A 26,892-nucleotide genomic window follows, 5' to 3' on the forward strand; every position below is an offset into this window, starting at 1 on the left:
TAGTTCTCAAATTTTGGCTTGATTTTTAAATTATTGGTGGAAAATAGATAACAAAAGAACAAATCTAGAGGTGAAAGTAGTGTTCGTAAGCTTAATTTTTAAAAACAAAAACAAAAAATAAAATGGTTATCAAACGGGATCTTAATGTTTTTATTTATGTTAATATTTTTTTTCTTATAAGATTTAATTTCAGTTTTCTTCTCTTAATTTTCTTAATTATTTTTTTAATCACATAATTAAAAAAAAAATTGAATATATTTGTTTGCCCTTTTGACTTCTAAGGCATTGTATTTCAATCAAGAAATCAAAATATTATTGTGGTATTTTCATTATTTTTATAAATTACTTAACAAATACTCTAAAGCATGTTTAAATACCTTATACTTGATATTTGACAAATGTTTATTCACAAAGACTTTTTCAAAAAAATAACATGACAAGTTCATATATTGAAATCAATGACCTTGATTTAGATCGAATCGGATCTCATGAAACATAATAAAATAAATTATTTAACAATATGTTTGAGTGAAAATTTTTAACTTGACCTTCGGGCAAAATATATATATATATCTCCATCCATTAAGTTATTTTCAAGGTTTTAAATGTTAATATCGATGAAAATATTGAGATCCCAATTTTATGAGAATATTGATTTCGACAAATATTTTTGAAATAAATAAAAAAAAAAATTCATAGATAAATATTTAACTCTTTTTAGATAATTTAACATATTTATTTATTATATTATATTCCTATTAATGACATTATGTTACTTCTTTTTTATGTTAGATGTTTTTAATGATATAATGAAAATTTGAATGAAAAATCAACATGTCCATAAAAATTTAATTAGATAACTATATTCAACTTCCATAATCAAACCATTTAAAAAAGATAATGACAAATATTAACCAAACTATATTTTAAGCTCAAATGTTAAAATAGGTCAAAGAGACATTAAAATAGATCAGAAACGTAAATTTTAATGACAAAAGTAACATACAAAGAGAAAAATGTCGAGTGAAATAATTTCATAGCTATATAATGCTATTCCCCCACAGTTGAAATAGACCAAATCCTGTTATTCCATTTTCATCAAAGGTAGATTAGAGAGAAGAGTGAGAGAGCAATGGCAGCCTGAGAAATTGAAATACAAAGTGTATTTCTCATATATAAAAAAATGGGTTCTAGTTCGTTTCTCAACTGAACACTCAAAATCCCTTCATTTTCGTTATTGAACCCAAATCGTGTTAATTCCAATCCAGTTTCGGCAGAGATCGAAGAACACCCAACTCGATATTCGACTCATTTTTCCATTTATGCACTTAAAACCCCCATGTTTGAAGCAATTTCTTTGTGGGTAATTCGATTTTGAAGGTGAAATGAAGAAATTAAGGACTTACTATATGCATTTGAGACACCCACCAAACATGGAGCGGCGATGGATCTTCCCATTAGCGATAGGTTCGATGGTTTCTCTGTTCCTTCTCTTTCTTTCAATGGTGACCTCTCCCGGAGGGACCCCTTTGTTTCCGTTTTACAAATCGGTGGCTGTTTCGAGTTCGTTCTTTGTTGAATCGAAGCTTCATCCGGTTCCAATTTCATCGCTTCCTCCGCCTCCGCGATTTGCGTACCTAATTTCGGGTTCAATCGGAGAGGGCAACATGTTGAAAAGGACCCTTGAAGCTCTGTACCATCCGATTAATCGGTATGTTTTGCATTTGGACCTCGAATCGCCGCCAGAGGAGCGGCTGGATCTGCAAAATTATGTGCAGAATCATCCCATTTTTAAGAAATTTGGGAATGTGAAAGTCATTACTAAGGCTAATCTTATTACTTATCGTGGCCCGACTATGGTGGCCAATACATTGCACGCGGCGGCGATTTTGCTCCGAGAAGGTGGTGATTGGGATTGGTTTATTAACCTCAGTGCTTCGGATTATCCTCTTGTTACACAAGATGGTGGGTTGTTGATTATGTTTTATTTGGGGGTTTTTGATATGAATAAACGAATTTTGTTGATGGGTTTTGGATTTTTTTGCTAGATCTGCTGCATACTTTTTCTTACTTGCCTCGTGATCTCAATTTCATTGATCATACTAGTAACATTGGATGGAAAGAGTAAGTGACCTGTTTTTTCTTTCGTATTTCTGTGTTTCTTTTGATTCTTTTGGCTTGTTTTTTAAAGGGTTCGTATTGAAATTGAGTTTTGATGGTTGTAGGAGTCAGAGGGCTAAACCAGTGATTATTGATCCGGGGTTGTATATGTCGAAGAAGGCTGATGTGTTTTGGATTACACAGCGGAGAAGTGTGCCAACAGCCTTTAAACTCTTTACAGGTAAATTTTGAAAAAAGAACAGTCTGTTTCTTAGAACAAAAATTTGGGGAACACATGTTTGAATGACCATGGTTTATGTGAGTTCTGTTTTCTTTCTTTTAATCTTTCTTGTAGATAACAAATGATTTTTTTCCCCTTTTGATGTTTGTATGATAGAAACAGAAACAGAAAACTTCAAGTCTTTAGTTTTTGTTGTAATCCTTTTATAGGAATTGTCATTTAGATATTGTCTTATGCATGTAGATCTGATAATGATTTGTTCTGAGCTAATGGACTTCTGAGTTTTCTAGAAACATAAATTAGATCATCCAGTTGATATTGTTACATAGTCTTTATAATTTGCCTCTGTTGTGTTCATAACTGGTGATTTTCGTGTCAATTATATGAGTTATGACAACTCATTTGTACTATCTTCGTTTCTTAAGGAACAGAGGAGAAGACCAGGAGAACATTTTAATTGCCTACATGTCTTGTTTCTTTTTGCGTTCGAACTGTCAGGGAACTATGCAACGTTTACGTGTTTTCATCTTCATGTAGTCAATAGATATTTTCTGGGTTTGTATTTTCATCTTCAATGGAAATTACCTGGGAATGGTGGCAAAAGTTTCAGGATGATTTGATCATTAAGTTATTAATCTAAATTAGAATTTGAAGGCCATTCAAAAGTATAGATCTTCCTCCTCATACTATAATACTTGAATGTCTTTGAAACATTTCCTTATGCTTTAAGGTTATTATAAGTTATGGTGGAAAATCTCAAGTAATTGCTTAGAATATGATTTGGTGATGGGAAGTTCATGTAGGTAAAATGCAAAGAGTGGAACCACTGACAACATAGTATTAAACAGAAAGAAATCAGCTCGAAGGATGTAGATATTTACATTTTTTTTCCTTTTTTTGGTTAAGATTAGATTAAGTTGTTGGATTTCTTACTGAAGATTAATGTATATTGTTTCAAGGTGCAAATATACATTCTGTTCTGTATTTAACTCATTATTTTCTTAGTATCTTTCTCTTAAAAAAAAAGCCTATTATTTTCCGAGTTTTCAATTTTGTTTTGTTTTGAATATCAACTGAATGTTTATTTTGCTCACTTTTTGGATGGAATTTATTAGCATATATCTTAGACAGTACTGCATCAATTTTTTCTCTCTTTTTGGGTTTTGCCATTTGAAATTCAGCAGTGATACTGAGAAATCAAAGAGGAAAATTTAGAAACCAACAAACCTCATCTTTCTTTGAACGGATGAACTCTTGCCTTGTCACAGGTTCCGCTTGGATGGCGCTTTCTCGGCCATTTATTGACTACTGCATATGGGGGTGGGAAAACCTACCTCGAATCGTCCTCATGTATTATGCAAACTTCATATCTTCCCCAGAAGGATACTTTCACACCGTCATCTGTAATGCTCAACAGTTCCAAAACACGACTGTGAACAGCGACCTCCATTTCATATCATGGGACAATCCTCCCAAACAGCATCCTCACCATCTCAATGTCAATGACATGCAAAGGATGGTGGACAGCAATGCTCCATTTGCAAGAAAGTTCGTTGGAGAAGATCCTGTACTCGATGAAATTGACAAGCAACTTCTACAAAAACGTCCCAACATGGTAGTTGCTGGTGGTTGGTGCATTGGAAGCCACGAAAATGGGACTGATCCATGCTCGATTACCGGTAGTACTAATGCATTGAAACCTGGTCCTGGAGCAAAACGACTTGAAACCCTCATCAACTCTCTATTATCCGAAGCGAATTTTCGACCTAGACAGTGCAAATAACGGAGATACATCATCATCCACAACATACTTAAAATCCCAAATGGTAAAATTCACATGATGGAGAATTGGGAGAATCATATAGCTTGCTGTTTGGGAAGGAAATGGCTGAAAGTGTACACAACTCCTTCAGTAGGTTACTAGAAATGGTTCAGCCAAATCCATTTCTCTTAGTTTTATTCTCTTACAAAGCTTCTTGACAGGTTTATTTCCACAATCCCTCTGCTGCTGCTGCTTCTGCTTCTGCCAACACTTCTGTTTTTGTTACAATGATGCCTTTGTAATACCCAAATGGATGGAAGAATTTGGCTGTCTCTCAGTTGATGAAATGTATGAAAACTATTAGTACAAAATTCATTCAGAATCTTTGTAAGGTCTAAAATATAGTTTTCTTTCCCTTAAAGGTTACTCACTTTCTAATTTGGTTCTTCAGGCTTCAGAATTTTTGTACCAGCCTTAGAAGTTTATATGATAGGTTCTAGTCCTTATTGTTGAAATTTGGGTATGAAGTTAATGAATAAAATAATATATATTTTTTTAAATATTATTTTGGCCTCTCTATCAATTTGATTAATTTTGATTTTTGTATTTTCAACTTTTATTCATTATTTTTTTATCCTTTCAAACAGTTTGTTTTAGTTTCTATACTTTTAAAAGGAGTCATTTTGTTTGATATTTATAAGATAGTAATAGAAATTTTATACCTAACACCTAATGAGAATTCTTTGATATAAAGTTATAAATCTCTTTCAAGAAACTTATTAGTATAGTGATGTGAGGAAATTACTATTGAAAAAGTGGGGCAAGAAAATGGAGGAAGTAAAGCTATCTCATTAAAAATACAAAGATCAACACCTATGAACATGGGATTCTAATAAATTTGAATTTCTTGTATGTGATATAACTAATTGATGAGTTATTTTAAAGTTGAACATTTCATATTTAGAATTAAAATATAAAAGTTATGACAACATAACTTAGCGAAATAAGACATTTATCCCTTAACCAGGAGGTTATAGCAAATATCTGTATTGCTCAATTGATATAATATATACACACTTGATCAATATGAATTTTAAACCTCCTTGACCTCAACAAGAAAAAAAATTTGACTATAAGGAAAAAAGTTGTCATTTTTCTCTTTAAAAGTTTTAAATATAATGATTAATTCGATACGTGGAGTAAAATGAAAAAAAAAAAAGTTTAAAGATATCTTTTAGAAACCAAATTTTAATTTTAACAAAAAAAAAAAAAAAACAAACAAACAAGAAAAATTATTTCAAATGATAAAACTGTTGTAAATATTTACAAGATATAGCAAAATTTTAGAATTATGATATATTTACAAGATATGTTGGACAAGATATGTTATAAATATTTACAAGAATTATGATAATTCTAAAATTTTGCTATATCTTGTAAATATTTTCGTTCATTTTTCTATATTTGAAAACAACCCAACAAACAATGTGATAATTTATTAGTTCAACCAGAGATGAAAGTTTAAATATATGTATTGTTAGGAGGTTATTTATTTTCAGCGATAGTAAGTATGTCCAACTAAGTTTTTTTTTCCTATGGGAGTGTTTCGAAAAGAGTATATAAAGCCAAAAAGATAGATGAGTTATTTATTTATTTAAAAAGAAAAAAAGAAAATGAAAGGAGGAAAAGTGAGATAATATTTGGATTTTTGATAGAAAGTAGTATTGAACTCAATTCTCAGATTCAATTCAAGTATTTAGATTATATATTTATTCAAAATTATATGACATTGTCTTTGACTTGACAATTATTCTTACAAGGAGGGAACCATTGATGTTTGCTAGAGAGATGTTTTTTCTTCTCTTTCATGCCTACTTGGTCATAAATGCTTTTTCTTTTCTTTTCTTTCTTTTTCTTTTTTTTTTTGTCTGATTGGTTATAAATTTTATATCTTGAAATAGATAGTATAAATTCATATTAGTTAAGCTTAATTTTTATGGAAAGAAAGTCATATCCCCATCCTCCATAATTTTTTAATTAATTTTTTTTTTAAAAAAGGTCTTCCTTTAACTTTAGTTCATGGTTTTAAAGTTAGGGTTCTATTTGAAAGTATTAAAAAGAAATTATAGCATTTTATCCTAATAATTTTGAAGAAAAAAAATTCCATTCATACTTGAAAAATTTATGAAGTTTTGCCCTTTAAAACTTTGGACTAATAATGATATCAATTTAAAATTTGAAATTTAGTAAATATATTAATTTACACCTTCTGTTATTTACCATTTAAAAAAAAACATTTTGTGAGAATCTAATTGTATCAGTTTATCAGTTAACTTCTAAACTTAAATGAATCAATTTAGACTCCTAGTTATGACTAACTTTGAGAATCATCGATGCATCAATTTTAAAGTCAACTTTGTAAAACAATATATGAAAGAAGTTTACATAGGTGTGAGAATTGATGCATGAATGATTGTCAAAGGTAATCATGATGAAGGGTATAGAATCGATTCACTTATGAAAATTTAGGAGTTCAATCGATACAAAATATAAGTTCACACTACACACGTAAATTTTTACTTCTTTTTTTTTTTGTCTCTCCTTTCTTCTTCTTCTTGCTTTCTCTTCTTTCTTTTTGATCTTCTTTCACATATATTAAACAAAAGAAAACATACACACAAGAGCGACATCGTTTAAGGATTTGGAATGAGTAACAGCTGATGGTTATCGATGATCATTAAAGAGGAAGGAGAAGAAGACTATTAAATACAATCTGTCCCTTTTCCATTAGCATTAACCTCATATTTATACACAAGGTGAAGTATAAAAATAAGCTCAAGCATACAAATCAAGACTTCAACGGCTATTTACACTTTATTTACAATTTGTTATGTAACTACTTGTATCAGCTCAAAGTATAAATATGCATCATTTACATTTAGTAGTGAGTTATTTTTACAAATTTACAAGGAAGCTACAAGATCTGTAAAAGAAAAGTGACTTAGCTCTTGAATAATAAAAGTTCTTCTCCTTCCCGTGGATGTAGGCACTCCATTGCCGAACCACGTACATTTCTGTATAGCTCTTCTCCCCTTCTTGCTCTTTATCACATTGCTTGTTTCATCTTCTTCTTCATTCACACAGCAAACTCATGCAAACGATCAAACAAGAAGAGAACCAAGAGAAAGCTTCTGTAAACAGAAGTCTGAAATGAGAGAGAGAAAGAAAATCAGATTGTTTTGTTATTTTCCCTATTTTTTTCCCATCAGAGTGGTGTCTCTTCCATCAGGCAGTGAAAATGGTGATTACCACATGTTGCACATCAGCTGGAAGGTCGTGGAGCAACCAGAGTCGTGCGATCTACCTACCAGGTCTTGGGGCAAATCAACTAAGGCCTTTGGATCGTGGGTTTTTTTAGCTGAAGACATTTTCATCATTTGGGCTTTTCTTGGTCAAGCAATTAAGTGAGCAAGTCCAACAAAGTGGTATCGGAGCAAAAAGACTTACAAGGTTGCAGTTCTTGAAGATTCAAGATTCAAGTTTCACTCTAAGATGTCAGTAGCAAGATTTGAAGTAGGGAAGTTCGATGGTAAAGGAGATTTTGGTCTATGGAAGGCCAACAGAAGGCTCATAGAGCTCTCCTTGACCCATCTACACTCCCAACCTCAGTGACAGCTCAAGAAAAAAAACATTGGGAGCTGGCAGGTTATGGTACATTAGTCCTAAACCTTAGTAATAATGTTTTAAAGCAAGTTTTAGATCAAGAAACAACCTATAAGATATGGACTAAATTGGAAGACTTATATGCTACAAAGGATATTCCTAGTAAAATGTACCTTAGGGAAAAATTCTTTACATTTAAAATGGATTCATCAAAGTCTCTAACTGATAATCTAGGTGAATTCAAGAAAATTGTTGCTAATTCAAAACCTTAGGAGAGAAACTTGGAGATGAAAATGAGGCCTATTGCTTCTTAATTCTCTGCCTGAATCCTATAGAGAAATAAAAAATGCTCTAAAATACGGAAGGGATAACATAAGTTCCGATACAATAATATCATCTTTAAGAACTAGAGAGCTAGAGTTACAAACTGTAAAAAAGGATCATCCTAGTGGTGAAGGGTTATTTGTTAAAGGAAAATTTAAAACAAATCACTCAAAGAACAGAAAGCCACATAATTCGGAAGAAAATAAGCCTAAACAGAAACTAAAATGTAAATACTGCAAAAAGAAAAGATATTTAATCAAAGATTATTTTATTCTTAAAAGGAAGAACCAAGAGAAAGAAAAAGACTCTAAAGGTAAACAACCTGAAGCTTCTGTGGTAAAAGGATCTTATATCTACTCAGATGCTCTAGCCTCAACCTTAGATAAATCCAACCATGTAAGTCCTCTAGGAAAACATGATTGGGTCCTAGATTCTAGGTGCACCTATCACATGACCTCTATGAGACCATGGTTCAACACCTATAAAGAAATTGAAGGAGAAATGGTTTACATGGGAAACAACCAAGGCTGTAAGATAGAAGACATTGACTTTGTTTCTACGAAACATAAGGATGGAACTGTTAGACTTCTTAGAAATGTAAGATATGTTCCATTTCTTAAGAGAAACTTAATTTCCTTAGGAATGCTTGATGCAATTGGGTGTGAATACAAAGGCAAAAGGAGGAACCCTTGAGGTGCTAAAAGGCTCTAAGGTAATACTTGTTGGGAAAAAGTAAATGACTTATTTGTGGTTAAAGGAGTTGAAATGATGACAGGGGCATATGCTGCCACCACAAATGAGATTACTGAGGCTGATATTTGGCACAAGAGACTATCTCACATTAGTGCTAAAGGCCTAGAAGTCTTATCTAAGCAAGGGATTCTACCTAAAGGTCTCTCAGATAATCTAACTTTTTGTAAACATTGTGTTTTAGGAACGGCTACAAGACAAAGTTTTACTAAAGCACAACGTACCACAAAGGCTATCTTAGATTATATTCATTCAGACCTATGGGGTCCAGCTTCTACACCTAGCCTAAGTAGCTCAAGGTATTTACTCTCTTTCACTGATGACTTCTGAGTTGGGTTTACTTCCTTAAAACTAAGGACCAAGTGTTTGATAATTTTAAGGAATGGAAACTCATAATAGAGAAGAAAACTTCTAAAGAAATTAAATACCTGAGAACTGATAATGGACTGGAATTCTGTAGTGAAGAGTTTAATAAATTTTGTAAAGAAATGGGCATAACTAGGCATAGGACTATTAGACTTACTCCTCAACAGAATGGAGTTGCTGAGAGACTTAATAGAACAATCATGGAAAGGGTTAGATGTCTTCTTTCAGATGCTATTCATATATGGTCTTAAACAATCCTCTAGATGCTGGTACAGAAGATTCAATGACTACATAGAGCGTATTGGGTTTCAACGGAGTACCTATGACATTTGTTCTTATGTTAATTCAACTACCTATAAGGACAAAGTCTATTTACTCCTCTATGTGGATGATATGTTGCTAGCTGGGAACTCCAAGGAGGATATAAAACATGTCAAAGATCTCCTAAAGAGAGATTTTGACATGAAAGACTTGGGTCAGTCTAAAAAGATTCTTAGGATTGAAATAAACAGAGATAGGGCATCCTCTATCCTCATCATCAGTCAAACAAACTACTGTGAAAAGGTTATTAAAAGGTTCAATATATCTAATGCTAAGCTTGTTACTATACCTATTGCTAGTCATTTTAATCTCTCCTCAGCTAATTCACCCAAGGAAACAGATATAGAACATTTAACTCAAATGCAATTAATCCCTTACAACCAAGCAATAGGTAGTTTAATGTATTTAATGATATCAACTAGACCAAACCTATCCTATTGTACTAGTCTTGTCAATAGATACATGTCTAACCCTGGAAAAAGGCACTGGGAAGCAACAAAATGGATATTAAGATACTTAATATGGTCTAAACAATATAAATTGACATATCAAAGTACAAAAGAAACAGAATTAAAGCTATATGGATATGTTGATTCAGATTTTGCAGGTGACCAAGACAAAAGGAGATCATTAATAGGTTATCTATTTTTATATGGTCCTAATTTACTATGTTGGAAAGCAAACCTTTAGTCAATCACAACCCTATCTACTACTGAAGCAGAATACATGACATTATCAGAAGGTATAAAAGACGCATTGTAGTTAAAGGGGTTGATGAAGGACTTTGGTATCAATCAAACAGTAGTTGCATTCTACTGTGATAACCAAAGTGCCATTCATCTTTCCAAAAACCCTCAATATCACTCAAGGATGAAAAACATAGATATAAAATATCATTTCGTAAGGCAAAAAAATAGAAAAAGGTAAAGTCGAAGTTCACAAAGTCCACACCACTCAGAATGCAATTGATATGCTTACCAAATTTGTTTCAAAGCTCAAGCTCTTCAACTGTCTTGGTTAGATCGGCTTCCAACTACCTGAAAAGGGGTGAAGACTAGTTAGATTTGGAAGGAGAAAAGCTTGTTTGTTAAGCTTAAGGTGGAGATTTGAAGTATAAAAATAAGCTGAAGCATATAAATCAAGACTTCAACGACTATTTACACTTTCTTTACAATTTGTTATGTAACTACTTGTATCAACTCAAAGTATAAATATGCATCATTTACATTTAGTAGTGAGTTATTTTTACAAACTTACAAGGAAGCTACAAGATTTGTAAAAGAAAAGTGACTTAGCTCTTGAATAATAGAAGTTTTTCTCCTTCCCGTGGATGTAGACGCTCCATTGCCGAACCACATACATCTCTGTGTAGCTCTTCTCCCCTTATTTCTCTTTATCACATTACATGTTTCATCTTCTTCTTCATTCACACAGCAAACTCATGCAAATGATCAAACAAGAAGAGAACAAAGAGAAAGCTTCTATAAACAGAAGCCTGAAACGAGAGAGAGAAAGAAATTCAGATTGTTTTGTTATTTTTCCCTTTTTCTCCCATCAGAGTGGTGTCACTTCCATCAGGCAATGAAAGTGGTGATTACTACGTGTTGCACATCAGTTGGAAGGTCGTGGAGCAACCAAAGCCATGCGATCTACCTACCAGGTCTTGGGGCAAATCAACTAAGGCCTTTGGATCGTGGGTCTTTTCAGCTGAAGACATTTTCATCATTTGGGCTTTTCTTGGTCAAGCAATTAAGTGAGCAAGCCCAACACAAGGATTTAACAATATTACATTAAATAATAAACAAACTATAGTTACACACATCCTACATTTACATAATAAACACATTTATTCTAACCCTTATTTGTAGTTGAAACGGAAGGAACACGGACGTAGAGACTGTCCAGAAAATCTTCAAAAATTAAGTTCTAGGATTCAATTGGCCCAATTAATTGTCAAGATAGCTTACTCAATTAACCAAATTTTCTTCAAATCTAGTAATTAGTGCTTCCTAAGATAGCCATTAAACACTCAATTACTATTGCCTCTTGTAGATCTTTGCTAGACATTCTATCGAACACATTAAAAGTAACGCATTCAATCATGATTGTGACAAAACTAAGCATCTAGACTAAACATATTCAAGATATAGATCATTCAACATGCTTCAAGAATTAAATATAGATTCAAGAATGCTCAAATTAGATTGCAAATGATAAAGACAAGTAAAAAACTCAAAAGAATTGCAAGTATTCTTGAAATAGAAACAAGATTGATTACTTCACAAATCCATTGACAAATTCATGAAGAATTACAAATTGTTGATTACAATCCAAAAAGAAATCCAAATATAACCTAAGTAGAAAACCAAATTACCATAGAGACTAATTGATACAGAGAGAAATTTCAGCCTCCATTGAAATCGTGCTTCCTTCTTTTGTAAAAATGAAAGAAAAACTATTTATACTTGTAGGGTAATGTCGCGACGTTGAGGTTAGTGTTGCAATGCTAAATTGCAAAAAGAGCCAAGAAGCGTTGCACTTGAGATGTGACGTTGGCCTTGACGATGCGTTACGCAAGGCGGGTGCGCGGAGACAGTTGTGTCAAAATCTAGAGCGTTGCAACGATGCCTTGTTTTGCAGTAAAAGTAAGCTTTTTGTCTTCAAACGTTGCTCGACACTTCTCTTAGGATCGTGACGCTGGAGCTAGATGGAATTTTGGTAACTTATCTGATTCTCCTTAACTTTGTTGACTTTCTTGGTAATTTTTTTTATCCTTTTTGGCTCAATTTCTCGGAATGACTCCTAAATGCCTCTGGGACCATTTACCTACAAAATTAGCATTAAAAGAAAATAATGAACATGATTTTGGAGGAATTAACATAGAAAATATATGTCTTCTAAAGACCTAACAAAACACCCTCAACTTAACTCTTGGTCGTCCCGAGAAAGTTTAAACTAGAAATATCAAAAACATGAATATTAATTGTGCATTCATTCAGAGAAGTCATTCAAAAATATTAATATGTTCATGTTGTTTACTAATTTGATTCATATCTCTCGTTTCAACAATCAAGCAAACGAATGATACAAGTGGGCATTTAAACCTTTAAAATTTTTCTAACAAAGATTTGAAACCTATTTTTGAAAAGAAAACATGTTTTTCTTGTAAAGCCATAAAAGAAAAGACTACTCAGTTTTAGTTTATTTAAAAGCTAAAACTAGTAAAAAGGCTATATCCAACTCTCAATGCCTCTTTGTCCTACACTGGCTCGGTAATCGGTCTAAAGTATGCCTATCTTGCAAAAAAGAGAGAAAATTTTAGGACAATGGTGTCTTTTAAACTCACGCACACAAAATGTAATTGACATTTCTTTTACCTAGAGGGATAGCTTTCACACTCACACCGCAGGGAACCTATCGCTCTTTTCTCCTGGGCCCTAACTAATACGATGGAGGTTGCTCTTTTCACCTCTATCCATGCACACACACACACATTGGTGAAGATTAAGATAAATAAGTAAGCTTGCTCCTTTTTTTTTTCTTTTTGTGCTAGCAATTTTTTTTCTTTTTATTTAAAAACCTAGGCCTTTTTTATCCTCTTTGTTTAGACTTATCTCTAAAACAAGATAGTTTATCTTAGACCAAAATTTGTCCTATTGGGGTAACAAAGAAAATTAAATGGGTATTACGTTTCTAAAAGTTTTGAGATTCTAAATAAATCTAAGGACTAAGTATTCGAATTTTCTATGAAGCTAAAAGGAAAAGAAAGTTTCTTTTGAAAGATGAGTTTCAAAATTTTGTTAGAAAATATTTTTAAAAAGCCTAAAATTTGATTTGTATCATTGCTTGAGAGAATGTGTCATCAAAGTTCATTGATAATAATCAAAAGATTGAGAAAAACAAATGGACATGACAAACAACGTGAATGTGATTCTTGAATGAATGAACATGCTTTAGAATGAATCATGCGCTAAAGAAAAAATGAGTCATCTAAGAGAAAAAATGTCAAGATCATGATATTGTGTTTCTTTAAAGAATAAAAAAGTATGCCATAGAAATGTAATAGAGCCTAACTAAGATATATTCAATCAAGATCATAAAATCCACATAACCGAGCTTAGGTGCTTAAGGGTTCCAGACATGTAAAGATCATAGAGCAAAAATTATTGTAAGGCTCGTTTTTACAACCCTAAATAAAAAAATGTTAAGAACATGCAATGTACCCCACCCCAACTTAAAAATTAAACATTGTCCTCAATGTTTATAAAACTAGGATATGAGCGAGAAGACGAGAATAAAGGGAATAGAAAACTCCCTTGATTTCGCGCAACAGGTAGTGGTAGAATTTTTTCTTGTTTTTTTCTTTTATTGTTTTTCTGTTGTTCTTTTCCTGCATCAAAATTTTCTTTTTCTTTCATTTTGTTGTTCCTACAAAAAAGGAGAAAAGAAAATAAAAAGAAAGGAAAAGAAAAGCTATAAGAAAATAAGAAAGTTAGTCTAAAATTTTATAATCCGGGAAAGCTAATAAAAGAAAGTAAGAAAATGAAAATAAAAAATGAAAAATGAAAAATAGGGCAAAAATGAAGAAGATACCGAGAAAATATGTGGCCAATGCTAGTCCGAGTCGAACTAAAAACCTATGTTGGCATAATAGAAATGGTCTATTTTGCACATGAAATCGACAGTTCTCTTCAAACGCCTAACACGGCAAGCAGATTCACGGTTCACCCTTAAGGCTTTAGTGGCGGTTCTAAAGGCCTGCTCACCTAATGTGTCACCACTAGCGAGTTGCTCATGGGGATGACTGGGAAGTTCTAACCTAAGTGGTTCCTCTCTAAAATGTTCATCTTCCCCACCTAACTCTTCTTCTTCTTGTTCGTGGAGTTCCTCAACTCCACGGCCTCTAACGGCTGAGATGGGCATTTTAGAAATTGGATCTTTATACCCCATATGCTCCTCATTTCTAGGTATTTCTGTCCCGACCTCTGACATAACAAAGTTATTAAGCTAGGGTGTCCAAGGCTACCCGTTGTAGAACATTGTCCACATCGTCAAATGGAAACGTGAATAACTCTCCCTACATTAATGGATGATAACAAAGAATTTATCTTATGTCACACAACGCATGGATGATTATAACACAAGTTTATGATATATGTTACTATTTCTAGATGTATGTGTTATTAATGAAATGCTGGTAGTATGCTATGCGTTGTCACAAGTTTCCTTGCATTAAAACCAAGTATAATTTCACCGCAAGCTTCTCGGAGTGATCCGAGGTCGAACACAGGGATTGCGTAGTTAATGCGTTACGTTCGTGATATATGTGGCCAAGGGTTTTTCAATTAATAAAAAGTGTGTGTGTGTACAGGTATCTAAAATTGCGATAAAGTAAAATATTGCGGTAAATTAAAGTTGCGATAATTAAGTAAAGTGCATAAAAGTAAACCTAAGCTAATATGATACAAGATACATGATACTGATACATGATACTGAGTTTGAGACTGACTGTGAAATTATATAAAGGGTCGTATTATGCAGTGGCAAGTCTTTATGTATGAAACAGAGATAGAAAGGGTAATTAATATAAACATCGCAAGTTCATTAATTGCGTTAAAGATATAACTATGGTTCCGCTTTCCCTTGGCATACACCTCTCGGTGATCGACGTGTTCCCACATCTCTGTGGTGAAACAGGGATGAACGTAATGAACGCAAGGTTACTTACATCTCTAGAAGTACTTCTCACTTTAGTTAACGCATTCTTCCAACCTTCTCTCGACAAGAGGAATGGTATCTTCACTTCTGCTCTCACAGGTGAAGATGCCGTCTAGCATGTTTTAGCTAAACATATTCATTTCTTTAACACAGATTAATTTACTTGTTAGATTCATGCTAATTACCAAGGGATTAAGAAAATATCATGGAGAAAGCGATTAATGGAGGAATAGAAATAGACATAAAGATGGAGATGAAAATGATCATGACATCCAATACTAATATTTAGCGTCTGATACATGGTGTGAATGATAGACTAAGAAGATGAATACAATTGATTATAAAGAGATAGAAACAAATACTGAAAAGTGCCAACGTCTTGACACATATCTGGACGGTGGATTTGCTTGCCAGCGGATGGAGTGAATGTAGAGAAGAGTTTCCTTCTCAGGCTTGCTCATCCGGTAGAAGTGACCTTGGTACAGAGCTTCCACGGTGGGGGTTGAAAGGATTTGCCCTGAGACTCACCTCTCGGCCTTGTCTCTTAAATCTTCCCCGATCTTATCCGATCAGGTTCTTCAGACTGGTTTCTCTCTCAATATACAAATATCAAAATATGCCCGTATCAAGTATATTTTCCAATAGAATTTCAGAGGCTATTTATAGGCTCAGCTTTGACTCTCTGACTTGTAGACCCCACTTTATTGTTATGGAAATTTTGAAAATGGTGGAGTGAATAATTCTTCTGTTACGCGATCAATCCTGTCAGAAATGCACAATGGTCAGCTGTACACGTGTCTGGATCCTCCATAATTATGTTGCTCTTTTGCATCTTCGATTATTTGCCTGCATGCCGTGTTGTTTTTTATTACCGCATGTGGTTGAAGTTGCATTGATCGCTTAGCTTTTAATCGATTGTCGCATGCGCCGTCATTGCGTTGATCATCTATTCATTTCTGAATGATTGGCGCAATGCGGCGTAGATGCGTTGTTCTTTTTCTCTTGAGCCATGAACGCATACGGTAACTTGATTTCCTGCAAAACAGACTTGAAATATCCTTTTCTACCATAGCAATGGTGTCAGTGGGTGTATTGACGACAATTTATAATTCTTGTATTTCTTAGCTAATTTCTCTACAATTGACGTAACTTTCCTTCCTTTTGGCCGCAATATCTAAATAAAGTAGTATAAATAACTTGTATTTCTACAAGTTATCACACCCCCAAATTTAGATATATGCTTGTCCTCAAGCATATCTTCTACTAAGGCAATAATGCTCAATTTCTATCCTAAATTTTTGCGTCGATTGTTTGCTTCGAATGCTCAACCTAGGTACATTACTTAACCTCGAAATTTTCTTCTATCCTTGCTAATTCCTAACAAAGACCTACTTTATTCTTCTATACTACAAATTCCTGCTAAAAAATGCTTTTCTAGTTTTAAAATGAATGTTTACCTCTTCTTGTCAAAACAACTTGATGCGTCTGGATGCGGTGGTCAAACTTTGCATCATTTATTAGAGACTGTTGATCATGGTTACACCCTTCGTTTTGGCTTATTCCTACGGGTGTCATGCGAACATCCAACTATAGTTTTGTGCCAATCTCAACTTTAACTCATGAATTTCAGAGGAGTTGTCTCTTGTATTCTTTTATTTTTCTCTCTCATTTTTCTCTTTTCATATTGCGTTGGTCTTGGAAACCCACCTTCGTTTTGGCCTTGCTCCCACGGATGACATGTAGGCTCCTTTCACAACCTAACTCATATCAGGTTGGGATTGTTTTTGAGGTTTCCCTTGCGCTGACATTGGAGTTTATATGAATTTTTTATATATATATAATGAGCGCATTTTTTTTAATGACCGTGTTACTTAGAAATTGATCTTATGTCACACAACGCATGGATGCATATGATGCAAGTTCATGTCCCCGTAACCAGTTCCCCGGCAATGATGCCATAAACTTGTTACACAAAAATTGATGAACGAATGTTTCTATCTTAGGCACACAATAGATGCACGCAAGATACAAATCCATGTGATACTACTTTTAGATATGCGTTAATTAACAATGTTCTTGTAGTATACTGTGCGTTGTCACAAGTTTCCTTGCATTGAAACCAAGTATAATTTCACCGCAAGTTTCTCGGTGTGATCCGAGGTCGAACACAGGGACTATTTAAGGTTATTGCGTTATGTTTGTGATACATGTGACCAGGGGTTTTCAATTAATAAAATTTGTTGTGTACAAGAATATAAACATGCGATCAAGTAAAGTAAAGCGGTAAAGATGTGATAATAACATAAATTGCGTTAAAGTAAATCTAATCTAAGATGATACAAAATACAGGTTTCATGATACAAGATACTGAGGTCAAGGCTGATTGTGAAGATATACAAAAATCATGTTATGTGGTGGCAAGTCTTATGTGTGAAATAGAAAGAGAAAAGATAATTAGTACAAACATCGCAAGTACCTTAATTGTGTTAAAGGCATAAATACAGTTCCGCTTTTCCCTTGATGTACACCTCTTGGTGATCGGCCGCGCTCCCACATCTCTGTGGTGAAACAGAGACAAACATAATGAACGCAAGGTTGCTTCCATCTCTTGAAGTACTTCTTGCTTTAGTTAATGCATTCTTCTAACCTTCTCTCAACAGATCAGAATGGCATCTTCACTTTTGCTTTCATAGGTGAAGATGCCGTCTAGCATGCTTTAGCTAAACGTTCTTATTTCTTTAGCACAGAGTAAGTTACTTGTTTAATTCATATTAATTACCAAGGGATTAAGAAGACTTTATGAAGAAAGCGATAAATGGAGGAACGAAAATAGACAGAGAAGGGGATATGAAATCAATCGAGACATTCAATATTCTATTCAGCATATGATACATGATTTGTGAATGAAGAGATTAAGAAGATGAAATACAGTGATGAATAGAGTTAGAAACAAATACAAATAAATGCCAACGTCTTAACGTCGATCTGGATGGAGATTTACTTGCCAATGTGGATGGATCGTGCTGACGGATGAGCTTCCCTCTCAGGCTTACTCAACCGATAGCAGGGATCTAAGTATAGAGCTTCGTGGCAGGGATCTGGTAGAATAGCACTGAGACTCACCTCTCGCCCTTGTCTCTTTTCTTCCCGGATTTCTTCCGATCAGTACTCAGCTCAACCTCTCTCTTAGTAATTTAGTAGTAATTAGCCCTCGTATCAATTATTCCCGTATCAAGTATATCTTTCTCTGAATTCTATAGGGGTATTTATAGGTGAAAAGCTTTTAATGTTGGCTTGTGGACCTCACTTCTTGTTATGGAAATTCCGGAGATGGTGGAATAAATATTTCTTCTGTTATGCAATTAGACCGTCAAATTTTTACAACGATTAGTTGTACACGTGTCGCAATCCTCCGCCTTTTTGTTGCTCATTTGCATCTTTCGATCGGTTGCTCGCATGCGGTGTTATTTGTATTACCGCATGCGGTTGAAATTCAGCTCGGGATCGACTGTCGTATTGCACCGTCGTTGCGTTAATTGTCTCTTCATTGTTGATTGACAGGCGCAATATGACAGAGATGCGTTATTCAGTTTCTCGTTGAGCCTTGATCGCAAGCGGTGACTTGGTTTCCTGCAAAACAGAGTAAAAATATCCTTTTCTACCATCTTGACGATGTTAGTAAGTGTAATTGCGACAATTTATATTTATTGTATTTCTGAGCTAATTTTCATACAATCAACGCATATTTTTTCTCTTTTGGCCACAATATCTGAATAAGGTAATATAAATAACTTGTATTTCTACAAGTTATCAGACCGCATACTTTTGATCTCATCTGCTCAGACTTTCCCCACCCCCAAATTTAGAGATGCGCAAGGTCCTCATTGCGTTGTTTGGACAGAATAGACAAACACTTAGACAAAATTTCAAAAAGAAGGTTTGAGCAAAATTTTGAAGGATAAAAGATAAAGCATTGCTATAGCCACGAATTAACTAAGTGTTAGTTAGAAAATACAAAGTGTGGGAAATGTTACTAAGTGTATGCATATTATACATCATGGCAGCACAATGAATAACGCAAAAAGAAAGATTAAGAATATCGCAAAGTTGACAAAGGATGATAAAGAAGAGGCCAAGCCATATGGATAGAATTGTTACTTAGTTGTATTGAAAATTAACTAAGTATACAAGTAAGTACAAATAAAGCAATACAAAAGTTTTTGCCTGTACAAAGAATCAAAGAATTTAGATTAAACATAGAAAAAGAATGAATTAAATAAAAATAACGGAATGGCCGCAAAAAAATGTAAAGATTATTGAGGAGCAAGAGGTTCTAGAGAAGGGTTCGAATGTGGTACTTGAAGAGCTTCTGCAAAAATCAAATGCTACTTGAGATGCGGAGGAACCATGGGTCCATGAAGATATGCTGTCACAAAATTAAAATACTCATGGCTGCGCTCTGCTATCTGTCTTTGGTACAGGTGAATCGTATAAGTGTTGTGCTGAATATTGATCAACACCTGCCTTGTCATGGCAGAACTGCATTGTAAATCGTCGACTTGCTCAATTACTGCATTAATTCTCTGGCCGAAGAAGGCTTGTTGTTGAGAGAAGAGCTCTTGCTGTTTGGCGAAGAGTTGTTGTTGTTGGGCAAGAAGGGATCACATATCTTCTAATTTAGTAGCCAAGGAAGCAACAGTGGGTTGTGCCTGCGATGCCTCACCATCGACGTTTTGGGGTTGGGTAGAAGTGCCTTCACCCAAATCGTGTGGGTTATCAACATGCGACGATGGAAGGGGAAGTTACGGTGATGATGCTGAAGGCGATGATAGGGCTGTTGGGTATGCGGTTGGAGAATCTAGGGGAAGGAAAAGATTGGTAAAGTGCTCAGGAAAGGGAGAAGAAGGTTTGCGGGAGGGCTTGAAGGGCAAATTATAAGGGTAAAGGGTCCAAGGGTTCTGGATTTTCATTGTTTAATCTTGGATTTTCTCCTTTCCCTTGTTCGTCTTGCGCTGTTTTTGGCTTGGGCTCTTACGGTGCATTCAATCAATGTTGACTCTTAAAGGGAGCTCAAGGCATGTGGGGAATTCTTTGAGGAGTAACCTCAAAATCTTGAATGTTTATTAGGCTGTGAACTTCTGCCATTGCTTTTGATCAATGCCACACCCAGTGATAGGCATAAACTTGAAACCGTCCATGGGAAGAAGTACTGCCTCTTATGTGCCCACAAAACCTCGAATTTGTTCTTGCGATCAACTGGCTCACATCGATTGGAATGTGGTGTGCAATGCAATATGAGGCCATGACTCGATCCCTCGAATGTTTTGTCATGGGAAGTTGGGATCAGTCGCCGTTTGACCAAATAAACCCAAAGCCGTGCCTCAGGGAGCATGTCTTGGACACTAGGGTTTTGATGCTTTAAAGAAACCGTCCACTTAGTGTTCGGTTGCGTTAATACTCGCATCGCATCTTCTATCAGCTCTTCAGTGGGATCATCAATGATTTTGTTGCCAGGTGCATCGGGGTTATCCTTCATCTGGTACAGTTCATTGATGTCCTTTGCGCTGAAAGACACCACTTGCCCTTTTATGGTCACCACATCCTTGGTGCCATGTAATCATCCGTGGTAGAAGTCGTGCACTACCTCTGGAATAACAATGGATGGGCACTGGCAAAATGTGTCCCACCCATGTTTTACGATCACGCTCGTAATCAGGTCTGGTAGTGGCATTGGCGTAGGGAAAAAGCCCATCTCCATCAATAAGTCATCGTTCTCCTTTTTTCTTGATGGACGTACATTTACCAACGTGGGCTTGCTACTCTCTTCGACTACTTTGCCCTTTTCATTGGTCAACGCAAGGCGTGATTTCTGCCTTTGTTTTCTTTCTCACTCCTTGCATTGTTCCTCTTTTTCCTGTTCAGCAAGTTTTTTTCCTTTCTTCTTTGTTAAGCGCTGCATGTTTGCTTGGCGCTTCTTCTCCTTCTCTTCCTTCTTCTTTTCCTCTTCTTCTGCCTTTTTTTTCTTTTCTTCTTCTGCCTCTTCTCTCTCTTCTGTTTCAAACTCTCTTTCAAACTGCTCGGAGGCCACCAAAAGGTGTTGTTCCTCTTCGAGCCTTCTTATCTTCTCGATTCTCGATATTTCATTATTGCAGTGCATCTCCTCATCTTGTAATCTTTTCTTTCGACTACCTTCTGCGATGATGAGTTGTGCCCTTGCCATTTTTTCCTTCTTCTCTTCTTCCACTTTTCTCCTCTTCTCTTGCTCTTCTAATGCGTCAATCAAAATTGGAGGGTTCACGGTTGACCCTTGCGGTGCATTCTCCTTGCGACACCGCATCAAGGGGGTAACATCTCCTTCTTCTCCTTCGTCAGTTGCAACTATTTGCATTGTTTCAGTTTGTACTGTTTCTGTAAGTTACACTGATTCCCCCTTGTCCTCCCTTACGGAGGTGGATTCACTGTCCAGCTCTGGGCTTGCAGCCCTCTTTTTCCTTTCTTCTTCCTTCTTCAAGCGCCTTTCCTCCCGCCTGTGTTCTTTTCTCTCACTCTTTTCTTGCTTTTTCTTCTCTCTGGCCTCCTCATCTTCTTCATCCTCCTTCTCTGCTCTGCTTAGATGGGATGGCTCATCTTCTCTGGCCTTCTTTTTCTTACTCTTCTTTTTCTTCTTCTCTTCAACCTCTTCAAGTTTCTTGTCGCTGACGTTTCCTCCAAAGCGACTTTGATGGGTCCTTCATAAGATTCTACTTGCATAGTTTCCTTTGGATCCTCGATGACTAGAGCGCTTCTCCTTGACTCCTCTTTCGTCACCTCCTCCGTAGGCAGTGGTTGGTTCACAACCCCAGCCTTAGGAAGTCCTTCTCCTTTCTCCAGGTTGCTGAGAATGCTCCCAAACACCTCCTTATTGTCTTGTCTCTTTTTCTCACTTTTTGAGGAGAGTGTTGGTGTTGGGAGTGGGGTGCTTTCAGAACTCTGTCCCCTCTTGAACTGGAGTGGCCTGGCTGCTAAGGGGTTTTGCTGGGGTTTTTGGCAATTCGAGGAATAGTCTGTGGCTGAGCAGTGAGACGACGACTGGCAGCAAGGAATGCTGCCTCTCGCATGGTAAGCTGGGTTGCCGAAGGTGATGAAGGTGAAAAAGATGGTTGGGAAGTTTGGTCTGCTATGGATGCCAGAGTAAAAGAAAACTGGAAATCGTTAGGGTTTTGGGAAGGAAGAAAAGTTTGGTATGCAGAGACGATTTAGGGTTTCTTTTTGCAAAATGAAGCAAGTAAACATCCTAAGACGAAGAAAACCCGCTCTTATAGGTTAGGCCTTGATGGGCCAAACGCAGATTCTGTAGTGGCAGGCCTCGAGCTACTAAAAAAGCCTGTCGTTTGCACTCCTCACATTTATAAAGTTGTAAAGTCGTACGTCCTTTCAACTACAAATTCATCATGTCCTTGGAAGCTGAAGCGATTAGACCTCTCAGTTTGCAAAAAGAATTTTCTTTGAAGTTTTATTCGAATGGGTGCAAGGTAAAGAATTAACGCAATGAATTCATCAATGAAAATGCATCTTTGCAGAGGACGGGCAACAACACATGTATTCCCACAACATACCCCTTAACTCAATGCATTTCTGGAGGACGGGTGCACGGTATTTCTACCAACGCATCACTACCTCAACATAGTGCATCTTTGCTAAGGATGGGCAAAGAACACATACGAGCGCAACACACCCCTCAACGCAATGTATTTGAGTTGGATGAACGCAAAGTGTATCTTGTTGGTACAAGACGCACCCATTAATGCAATGCATACTGGGTGTTGATTGTTTTGTTATTAAAATTTTATTTTTATTTCTATTATTATATTTTTATTTTCTTTCATCAATGCAAGCCATAAAGACCTTGCGGTAATTATTTTCTTCTTATTAACCAATCATTCACCAAGTTTGAGAATAACACATTTATGACAGAAAGTTAAAGAAATTAAAGAGAGTACAGAAATGAATGCAAGAGAATTAAATGAATCATAAATTCATAAAGCATTAAAAGATAAATGGAATGAAGCAGTAAATGACAAAGTTTGTAAATCAATAAAGACAGGAATTTAAAAGAAAGCATGTAAACTTAGAATTGAGATATGGACCGGAAGATAGTTTCCTTTTTTATGAACGCAATCCACACCTCCACAGGAGGTCCAACTTAACTGCCCAATGTCTTCAGGAACATTGCTCCTTTTCATAAGATCCCGGGGCTTCAGAATTACTGGGCAACGTCCTAGGTGTTCTATTTCGAAGTTCGGATGCAGCTGCGCCATTTGAACCTCCAACTTTTTTATTGAAGATGCCTGCGCCTGCATCACCGCATCATTTTTATCCATGTATTGCTTGAGCAGGGCCTTCAATGAATTACTAAAGGTGTTTGAAGATGAGGGTTGTTGATTGTGCGATTACCTTTGTTGACCCTGATTCTGATTGTGGTGAAAAGGTGGAAGGTTTCCTTGATTCCCTGAATTGTTATTCTGATGGTTACTTGGCCCACCTTGGTTCTGATTCCCTCACCAACCGAAGTTAGGGTGACTCCTCCAACCAGGATTATACGTGTTGCTAAAGGGGTTATTCTGAATTGCACATACTTGCTGCATGTTCGATGGGCACATTTTCGCTGCATGGCCTCCTCCACAATTAACGCAACTAATTGCGGCCACTTGTGCCGGCGCATTGGATTGTGCTGTTGTTTGGGAGAGGGCACCTTGATTAAGCACCATCGACTGGAGGATAGAGGTTACTGCGGCCATTTGGGCGGCCAAAGTAGTCATTGTCTCTGCAGGGACAATGACATTTTCATTTCTTCTTCTTTCAGAGTCTCTTCCTCCATATCCATCGTCTACCCAGTCATCCATATTCTGCGAGATACGGTCAAGGATAACCTTGGCCTCAGTATATGTCTTATCCATAAAACCTCCTGCCGCGGAGGCATCAACAATAGTCTGCGTTGATCTGTTCAGGCCATTATAAAAGGTCTCCATCAGAACGCAATCGGGTATCCCGATATGCGGACAATTTTTCACCAGCCATCTGAATCGCACCTAAGTGGTGCTAAAGGTCTCATTATCCATTTTTTCAAAGTTCAACACGTCCTTCCATCGCCTTGCATTGATAGTAGGAGGGAAGAACTTCTTCATGAACCGTTCAACCAACTAATCCCATGAAGTAATCTCATTTGGCTTCAGTGAATGAGCCCACCTCTTGGTCTCATCCCTCAAGGTGTAAGGGAAGAGATATAATTTGATACCTTCAAGGGTAACGCTAGGTATTGAGAAGTTGCTACACATTTCAATGAAACTGGTTAGGTGGGCATGTGGGTCCTCACCTTACAGACCCCCAAACTGCCCCGCATTCTAGATCATTTGGAGCATGACCGGTTTGATCTCAAATCTTGCGTTCTCCTTGACGATCGACCTTAAAATTCTGGGGGAAATTTCATATAGATTGGGTGCCGCATAGTTTCTCATCGGAATGTTGCGGTCAGTGGCAAGAAAAATGGGATCTTGCACTGGTCCTGTCTCTTATACACATCTAGATGTGTATAAGAGACAGGAATGTTGCGGTCAGTGGTATGGAAAACTGGATCTTGCACTGGTTGTCCCATCCCTTGATTTTCTGCAGGAGCCACATTGTCATTATTATTATCTGCCATGTTGGCCTTCTTACGACTTGCTCGGTTCTGGCGTGCACTTGGCGAAATGTATGCTCGATCTCTGGGTCAACTCGAATTCTGGGTCAGTCCCAGTACTCATTAACTGTCAGACTACTCTCCGCGATGAACAGCCAGTACAAAGAGATCTGTCTTGCAAAATATCACAAACATACTCAACAATAACCGTTACCAATCCCTGGCAGCGGCGCCATAAACTTGATAATAAAGAATTTATCTTATGTCATACAACGCATGGATGATTATAATGCAAGTTTATGACATATGTTACTACATCTAGATGTATGCGTTATTAATGAAATGCTGGTAGTATGCTATGCGTTGTCACAAGTTTCCTTGCATTGAAACCAAGTATAATTTCATCGCAAGTTTTTCGGAGTGATCCAAGGTCGAACACAGGGATTGCGTAGTTAATGCGTTACGTTCGTGATATATGCGATCGAAGGTTTTTCAATTAATAAAAAGTGTGTGTGTGTACAAGTATCTAAAATTGCAGTAAAGTAAAATATTGCGGTAAAGTAAAGTTGCGATAATAAAGTAAAGTGCATAAAAGTAAACCTAAGCTAATATGATACAAGATACATGATACTGAGTTTGAGACTGACTGTGAAGATTATACAAAGGGTCGTGTTATGTGGTGGTAAGTCTTTATGTATGAAACAGAGATAGAAAGGGTAATTAATATAAACATCGCAAGTTCATTAATTGCGTTAAAGATATAACTCTCGGTGATCGGCCGTGTTCCTACATCTCTGTGGTGAAACAGGGATGAACGTAATGAATGCAAGGTTGCTTCCATCTCTAGAACTACTTCTCACTTTAGTTAACATATTCTTCCAACCTTCTCTCGACAGAAGGAATGGCATCTTCACTTCTGCTCTCACAGGTGAAGATGCTGTCTAGCATGCTTTAGCTAAACATATTAATTTCTTTAGCACAGATTAATTTACTTGTTAGATTCATGCTAATTACCAAGGAATTAAGAAAACATCATGGAGAAAGTGATTAATGGAGGAACGGAAATAGACAGAAAGATGGAGATGAAAATGATCATGACATTCAATACTAATATTTAACGTCTGATACATGGTGCGAGACTAAGAAGATGAATACAATTGATTATAAAGAGATAGAACAAATACAAAAAAGTTCCAACGTCTTGACACAGATCTAGACGGTGGATTTGCTTACTGGCGGATGGAGTGAATGTAGAGAAGAGCTTCCCTCTCAGGCTTGCTCGTCCGGTAGAAGTGACCTTGGTACAAAGCTTCCACGGTGGGGATTGAAAGGATTTGCCCTGAGACTCACCTCTTGGCCTTGTCTCTTAAATCTTCTCCTATCAGACTCTTCAGACCGGTCTCTCTTTCAATATACAAATATGAAAATATGTCCGTATCAAGTATATTTTCCAATAGAATTTCAGAGGCTATTTATAGGCTTAGCTTTGACTCTCTGACTTGTGGACTCCACTTTATTGTTATGAAAATTTCGAAAATGGTGGAGTGAATATTCCTTCTGTTACGCGATTAATCCCGTCAGAAATGCACAACGGTCAGCTGTACATGTGTCTGGATCCTTCGCAATTGCATTGCGCTTTTGCATCTTCAATCGTTTGCCCGCATGCGGAGTTGTTTTTTAATTATCACATGTGGTTGAAGTTGCGTTGATTGCTTAGCTCTTGATCGATTGTCACATGCGCAGTCGTTGCGTTGACTGTCTATTCATTTTTGAATGATTGGCGCAATGTGATGTAGATGCGTTGTTCTTTTTCTCTTGAGCCATGAACGCATGCGGTGACTTGATTTCCTGCAAAACAAACTTGAAATATCCTTTTCTACCATCGCAATGGTGTCAGTGGGTGTATTAACGATAATTTATAATTCTTGCATTTCTTTTTGGCCGCAATATCTAAATAAAGCAGAATAAATAAATTTCTCTACAATTGACGCA

At 36.1% G+C, this 26,892-nt stretch overlaps 1 protein-coding gene across 1 annotated transcript; it reads left to right on the top strand.

Annotated features, from left to right (window-relative positions):
- Positions 1-1,065: 1,065 nt before the first annotated feature.
- LOC120091543 (beta-glucuronosyltransferase GlcAT14B) lies at positions 1,066-4,541 on the top strand. The gene is made up of 4 exons (XM_039049627.1): positions 1,066-1,965; positions 2,049-2,124; positions 2,226-2,341; positions 3,610-4,541. Exons 1-4 carry the CDS (start codon positions 1,386-1,388, stop codon positions 4,122-4,124), a joined length of 1,287 nt encoding a protein of 428 aa, XP_038905555.1. The 5' UTR covers positions 1,066-1,385; the 3' UTR covers positions 4,125-4,541.
- The last annotated feature ends 22,351 nt before the right edge of the window (positions 4,542-26,892 follow it).

This window comes from Benincasa hispida, chromosome 11, assembly GCF_009727055.1.
Source record: "Benincasa hispida cultivar B227 chromosome 11, ASM972705v1, whole genome shotgun sequence".
Lineage (NCBI taxonomy): Eukaryota > Viridiplantae > Streptophyta > Magnoliopsida > Cucurbitales > Cucurbitaceae > Benincasa > Benincasa hispida.